At 32.5% G+C, this 7681-nt stretch overlaps 1 protein-coding gene across 1 annotated transcript; it reads right to left on the bottom strand.

The window, feature by feature from the left end:
- Window positions 1-278: 278 nt before the first annotated feature.
- LOC128019037 (proline rich transmembrane protein 1B-like) lies at window positions 279-6952 on the bottom strand. Its single transcript, XM_052604992.1, has 4 exons — window positions 6799-6952; window positions 4690-4988; window positions 1506-1634; window positions 279-1421 (listed from the first exon to the last, which is right to left on the bottom strand). Exons 1-4 carry the CDS (start codon window positions 6806-6808, stop codon window positions 1275-1277), a joined length of 585 nt encoding a protein of 194 aa, XP_052460952.1. The 5' UTR covers window positions 6809-6952; the 3' UTR covers window positions 279-1274.
- Window positions 6953-7681: the final 729 nt, after the last annotated feature.

The following is a 7681-nucleotide window of genomic DNA, read 5'->3' as shown; positions in this document are numbered from 1 at the left end:
TCTCTCTCTCTCAGAAGATCCCCTCACTCATTCGAGGTGAATCCCCACCCCGCCGGCACCCCATCAGAAAGAGTGATATTATATATTTTGGTTCTTGCATTAAACATTTTAATATATTTGGCTAGTGGCAGTTTGGTTGAACTGATACTTTTAGGACATTTCTTCTGAATAGTGTTGAATATTTAAATAGCTTGCTATAAAAACCTTCTATTTACATATATTTATCCAATCAAATTGTGTAGGTTTCATGGTCTTTACTGATCATTTAAACACACATATTTTAGTTTACTTTTTATTCAGTGCAACATACTTACATTAGGTTTAACACAATAGTGCGTTTTACAAACATCTAGAGACTGTACACCTAATTCAATTTGTCGCCAATCATAGGCTTTAGCTGATGGTAGTCTTTATGTAACCAATTCAAGAAATACAAGGTTTATTACCAGTGACAGGAAGGACATTCATTTCCTGTTTCAGGAACAAATGCATGTTATGAATGTAAATACAAACTCTATACATGATTGATATCTGAAAGTACATATTATATAATATGAGTTAATAAAATCAGGGTTGAATCTGTTTAACATGAAAGACGTTAATATTTAAATCCAAAAATTTTTGCTTTTCATATGAGAGTCATTTCTATGGCTATCAAGGAGTTTCAGGATATTGTACAAACATAATCAAACGTTTAAATTACGTTTTTGGAAGTTTTGATCACTACAGAGTTTTCATGCTTCTATTTGGATGAGTTTTCATGACTATTCATATTTTCTTAATTTTAGAATATAAATTAAGAATGAGAAATTATAGTGTACTTTCAAATAACATCTTAGTTTTTATTTATTTTTTCTTCAGAAATTACACTACAGTTTAAAATTATTATTATTTTTTTTAAGAAATTAATATTTCAATTCAGCAAGGATGCTTTAAATTGATCATAAGTTCACAAGATATAAATGATATCAAAAGATTTTCAATAAAGATCAACGCTGTCCTCTTCAACTTTCTTTTCATCAAAGAATCCTAAAAAATGAAATGCATCACGGTTTCTACAAAAATACTCCGCAGCTGCAGCTAATCTTCATATTTTCATGATTTCTGTAGATCATGTGACACTGAAGACTGGAGGAATGATGTTGAAAATACAGCTGTGCATCACAGAAATAAATTACAGTTTAATAACATATTCACATAGAAAAGTTATTTTAGACTAATAATATTAACCCGTTTTACTGTATTTTTGATCAAATGAATGCAGAAGTAAGTTTCTATAAACAGACCACTATCACTACATAACTAATCCAGCCCAGAAAAACAAATGTGCCGAAAATTAAACTGAACATGACAAGCAGACGAGCCTTCTGGGACGTTTTCTCAGCTTCGCGGATGTCACCCCTGTTCAGCGCTGCACGGGTCTGTAGAGAGGTCATTAATGAGTATCACTTTATTATTTGTACATGTATGTTTTTGTACTACTGCGTTGTGTTTCAGGTGCTTACTTCATGCGAGTACATGACAGCGAAGAGGCCGCTCATGATACAGCAGAAGATGGTCACCAGCAGAGACTCAACCAGGTAATCTTTAGGTAACGGCGGCTGCTCATCTCCCAGTGGCAGCCCGTTCATGTACTGAAATCAAGTGTTAGACGTTTAGATCCAAACAGAAACAATACAATTCGGTATGCCATTCCAAATCTAATGAGGATCTAATGATTTGTAGCCAAACTGGTCAGAAGTTGTAAGCAGAAATGTAATTTTGTGTTATATCTTTTGACCAGTTGGTGGCGCTGTACCGAAACTACTCATGTGCCCTCAGGTCATACTTGTTATAACACATACCAAGTTTGGTCAGAATCCACTTAAGTGTTGTAGAGATACAGCCCCATGTCTATTTTTGCGCAAACTTCATCTAATTCTAACACTTTTTGTATATCAAAAACTTAGATGATCTGAGATTAATTTTGGAAACGCCGTCTAGGACGAGTTTGAAACAGAAGATTTTTCAGCAAATGTTAAATTGCGAAAAATCTTGAGACATAGAAATTTAAATTGTGGTATGCATTTGAGGAATCGGAAAAGAAAAAAAAACTAATTTGAAGGATGAGTGTAAATTTGGCCTGTTGGTGGCGCTAGATAGTTTAAGTTAGAGACTCCAAATTTGCTATGGTTAATATTGAGACTGTCCTTTACCTGTCTGACAAATTTCATAACTTTTCCGCAAGCATTTATATGGGTTGCCATAGACTCCCAGAACGAAGAAGCGGATTAATAATAATAATAATCAAAACAAAAGGTGCCATCATCAATAAATCCAATTTGTTTCAGTCTTTAACAATTTAACAAATGAATATTGCTTGTTCCACAGGCATATTTTAACCATGTTCATGCTTTTTCAACTCAATAATGTAATTGTTTTCAAAATTAACAGAATTATGCAATTTGAACAAATGCATTTTGAAAAATTATATATATATATATATATATATATATATATATATATATATATATATATATAAATTATGCAAATGGGTAAATAATAAACTACCTGCATTTTATGCATTAATTGATGTACAGTTGTATCTCAATAAATTAGAAAATTTGTGGAAAAGTTAATTTATTTCAGTAATTCAACTCAAATTGTGTTAAACTACTTCAGTCTGTGTGCATTGAATTTCAAAGTCTTTGGTTCTTTTAATTGTGATGATTTTGGCAAACAAAACCACAAATTCACCATCTCAACAAATTAGAATATGGTGACATGCCAGTCAACTCAAAACACCTGCAATATTTTCCTGAGTCTTCAAAATGGTCTTTCAGTTTGGTTCACTGGGTTACACAATCATGGGGAAGACTGCTGATCTGACAGTTGTCCAGAAGACAATCATTGACACCCTTCACAAGGAGAGTAAGCCACAAACATACATTTCCAAAGAAGCTGGCTGTTCACGGAGTGCTGTATCAAAGCATGTTAACAGAAAGTTGAGCGGAAGGAAAAAGTGTGAAAAAAAAAAGATGCACAACCAACCGAGAGAACCACAGCATTATGAGGATTGTCAAGCAAAATCGATTCAAGAATTTGAGTGAACTTCACAAGGAATGGACTGAGGCTGGGCTCAAGGCATCAAGAGCCACCACACACAGAAGAGACAAGGAATTTACTGAACCACAGACAACACCAGAGGCGTCTTACCTGACCAGAAGAAGAGAAGAACTGGACTGTTGCCATTGGTCCAAACTCCTCCAAAGTCTTTTCAGATGAGAGCAAGTTTTGTATTTCATTTGGAAACCAAGGTCATAGAGTCTGGAGGAAGGATGGAGAAACTCATAGACCAAGTTGCTTGAAGTCTAGTGTTAAGTTTCCACAGTCTGTGATGATTTGGGGTGCAATGTCATCTGCTGGTGTTGGTCCATTGTGTTTTTTGAAAACCAAAGTCAATGCAGCCATTTACCAAGAAATTTTGGAGCACTTCATGCTTCCTTCTGCTGACCAGCTTTTAGAAGATGCTGATTTAATTTTCCAGCAGGATTTGGCACCTGCCCACACTGTCAAAAGCACCAAAAGTTGGTTAAATGACCATGGTGTTGGTGTGCATGACTGGTTAGCAGAATCACCAGACCTGAACCCCAGAGAGAATCTATGAGCTATTGTCAAGAGGAAGATGAGAAACAAGAGACCAAACAATACAGATGAGCTGAAGACCACTGTCAAAGAAACCTGGGCTTCCATTGCAGAATTTGTGTTTTTTTGTTAAATGGAGCCAAAATCATCACAATTAAAAGAAAGAAGACTTAAACTACTTCAGTCTGTGTGCATTGAATTTATTTAATACATGAGTTTCACAATTTGAGTTGAATTACTGAAATAAATTCATTTTTCCATGACGTTCTAATGTACTGAGATGCACCTGTATGAGTCTAATACACTGCAAATTTAGATAAAACAACTGGAGCTGGAGAAAGCAACGAAAAATGCTTTCTATTTCAAAATATAATGTTTAATTTAATGTGTTGCTTTCCATTTCTTTATTACTTTTTACCTGACTTGTTTTAAACTTACCATTAAATGTACCACATTGATATTAAAAGCACAGATAAAGAAATAGACATTTCATTCTTTGATATCAACGTCATAAAAATGCATTAAACATTACATTACACCAGGGTTTTTCAAACTGCGGTTAATGTAAGAACTGGAGTGGGTTTGATTTGAGTTGATAAAAAGCTAATAATTAATCATAAAAAATGCAAAATAATTATTTTATGTCTATGTCTGCATGTCTATGCGATAAGAAAAATGTGATCATGCAAATCTCTCGTGAAATTATTAAAATATTCACTTCCTCAGGGGTATTTCAACTTAATATTTTACATCAAAGTTGATTGGCTGAAAAAAAACGAAAAAAGCATCCCTGCATTACATGAACAGACATTAATAAACACGAAAACGGCAAAGACTTCACACGTTTAGTTTTCAACGTTATATAGTTTAAAAGAATGTAGGATTTTTAGAGGAAACTTTAAAAGACAGAATAAAAAAGTATTCTGGAAACTCAATAATTTATTAATTGCTGCCATTGTGTGAATACTTTATATATTATCAGTTACTGTTTCTGCTTGAGACTTTAATCAGCGGCATCACATTCATGAGTTTATGAGTGTTAGAGATTATAAAGCATGATCTTACGATAGTGTAGGAGGGATAAGTGGAGCGAGGGAGGAAGGAGGGCTGGTAGAAAGCAGGATTGGCTCCAGGTTGGTTGGGATAATGTGGCAGGGGTGAGGGGTACATGAAGCAGGCTGTTTTAGGATCCCGAGGGTTGTATGGAGGAGGGTTGGGTGGGACGCTGCTGGTCTGGATGGTGGGAACGGCGGGGAGGATTCTGGGTAATGTCGTGGCTTCTCTCTGTCTGGAGGAATCATGAGCTTCCTGGAGCCCAGGAGACCCGGGATGTGTTCGATCATCAGGGATGTTTGGAGGAGCGGCTGATGAACGGGACACACAGATGAGAAGTTAAAGGTGATGTTATTTTAAAATACACTACCATTCAAAAATGTGAAAAAGTCAGTGAGATTGTAACATTTTTTTAATAAATCTCTTCTGCTCACCAAAGATGCAATTATTTAAGCAACAGTGCAGTAAAATAGTTAAATATTATTACAATTTAAAATAACTGTTTTCTGTGTAGATGTATTATAAAGTGTAATTTATTTCTGTGATGCACAGCTGTATTTTCAGCATCATTACTCCAGTCTTCAGTGTCACATGATCTTCAGAAATCAGAATAATATGATGATTCGGTGATTATTATCAGTGTTGCAAACCATTGTGCTGCACGATATTTTCATGGAAACTGATACATTTAATTTTTCAGGATTCACAGATGAATAGAAAGTTCAAAAGAACAGCATTTATTTGAGATAGAATCTTTTGTAACATTATAAATGTCTTTACTGACACTTTTGATCAACTTGATCCAAGCTTTTATGTTGTTTTTGTGCAACTTATTTTGTAATGCTGTAACTTTAATGCATTGATTTAAAATTTCGAAATTTTTGTTGTAGATTATCTTTATTAATTTTGTAGTTTAAAAATGTTTTATAATACAAAAACTATTAAAGTAATTTAAATAAAATAAACATCCAAAAAACGTAAAGAAATCTCAAACTATATCAGCTAGTTGCCAAGGCATCATTTCTAAACATAAAAAAAAAGAATTTTTAGTGTATGTATTAAAATAACAAGGACTAATTAATTAAAAATTAAGAAATATTATGTAAAAAAAAAAAAAAAATAGAACAAGGAAATTTAAAATCTTGAATTGAACAACAAAATTACTACAATTAAAAGGAAATATTAAATTACAGTGAAAATAAAATAACTGGCACAGACAAAACAGGACTGTTTTGTCCTGTTTTCAGTCTGTCAAAAATACAGTAAAAACATTAATATTGTGAAATATTACAATTTAAAATAATATTTTGTATTTAGAAATTTATTCCTGGAATGCAAAACTGAATTTTCAGCATCATTTCCTCTTCAGAGTCACTTCAACCAATGAAGAGAGTCTGAGACTTTACAGTAATTGCAGAAGAACTCTTTGACATTGGCTGAAAATATAAACACTGAGGTGATTTTTGCAGTTTATTGTTTATGTGCAGCTGCACACATCACAGTAATATTTCACCTGAAACTCACTCTCTGTTCAGAAACCTTCACCTCCACAACAGTCCATCAATTATTCACTGCTGACACACAAGATCCTTCAATAACACTCATGACCGAATGATCTGGTGATTTCTGAGATGCTTTTCTTCAAATGAAGAAACGTTGAATTCTGGTTGTTACGAGCTCCTCGAAATGTTGGACGAGACATGCTCAAAAAAAGTCATTGCTTGAAATAAAATGTTAACAAATGAAATCTATAAAAATATGTAAACTGGTTTTATTTCAGTTAGTTGCCAATGCAACATTAGATTTTTGTTTAATTTAAACTGAAGTAATACAATAACCATAAAGAGACTACAAGATAAAAATGATTAAATGAAACATATTTAAAAAAGAATAATAAAAATGACAAAACGACAATTATTTATAAATTGCAAAAACTTTTAAGTAAAATTAAAGTGAAAACAGAAAATATAAAAATTCCAATCTAATTCACTGTATTAACAAAAACTATGAAAGTAAATGAGTAATACTAAGACAACACTGGTTCAGTCTGGTTCTGACCAGATGAACACGTCTCCATGAGTTTGGACTGAAAGCATGAATGATAAAGGCCGGTCATTTTACCTGGGTCCATCAGGGAAGGTCAGAGGTCGTCAGGACACAGAATAATCCTGAGAAATATCCAGCAGGAGTGTGTCGACGCTGCGTGTGTGTTTGTGTCTGTGTGAAATGGCTGTCTGATCTCTCTCTCTCTCTCTGTCTCTCTCTCTGTCTCTCTCTCTCTCTCTGAACAGTATTGTGTTTGTTTAATAATTGACGACTGAGACCGTGTGCTTGTGTTTATGAGTGTCCTTGTGAACATTCCTCATGTGTCTGTTCTTGTAAACAAACGTGTCATGTATAAAATAATTAAATTGAAATATATATATATATATATATATATATATATATATATATATATATATATATATATATAAAACCAAAAATGTAAATTATAAGTTTTTTTTTAATATAAAAGTTTTCATTTACAGGAATATATTTATAACCCTACCTCTAAATGGAAATTTAAATATATACAACAACATTTTTATATTTAAAAAAATATAATATTTAAATTTTTATGACTTAAAAATTCAATTATAAAATGATAAATTACTTAAATCAATATCTTTTAAATTATAATTTGTTTATTTTATTATATATACACACACACACACACACACATAATTTAAATTAATTTTACAATAAAATGTTGTCATATATATTTGTCATATATATTGTGAAATATTAAATCAATTATTAAATTACTTTTATAATATTAATAATTATACATATTTTAATCAGCAGATCCAGCACATGTTTAAGGGGAAAACTGATGTTGACTTTCTAATGAATCTCCTGTAACTTAAACTAGAAGAAAGTCCTTTATTTCCCCATCCAGGTCTATATCCTACAAACATTATTGTCATTATTATTATAAGTTTCCAGTAGAGAGCACTGATTAGCT

This window comes from Carassius gibelio, chromosome A8, assembly GCF_023724105.1.
Source record: "Carassius gibelio isolate Cgi1373 ecotype wild population from Czech Republic chromosome A8, carGib1.2-hapl.c, whole genome shotgun sequence".
NCBI classification, from domain to species: domain Eukaryota; kingdom Metazoa; phylum Chordata; class Actinopteri; order Cypriniformes; family Cyprinidae; genus Carassius; species Carassius gibelio.
Note: the sequence above shows the minus strand (reverse complement) of the source record. Positions and strands in the feature narration are given on the sequence as shown.

Coding starts and splice junctions, on each gene's coding strand:
- LOC128019037 (XM_052604992.1), bottom strand. Junction 1,635..4,689: donor CTTATCCCTCCTACACTATC/GTAAGATCATGC, acceptor ACTTGATTTCAG/TACATGAACGGGCTGCCACT. Junction 1,422..1,505: donor CTGTCATGTACTCGCATGAA/GTAAGCACCTGA, acceptor ACCTCTCTACAG/ACCCGTGCAGCGCTGAACAG.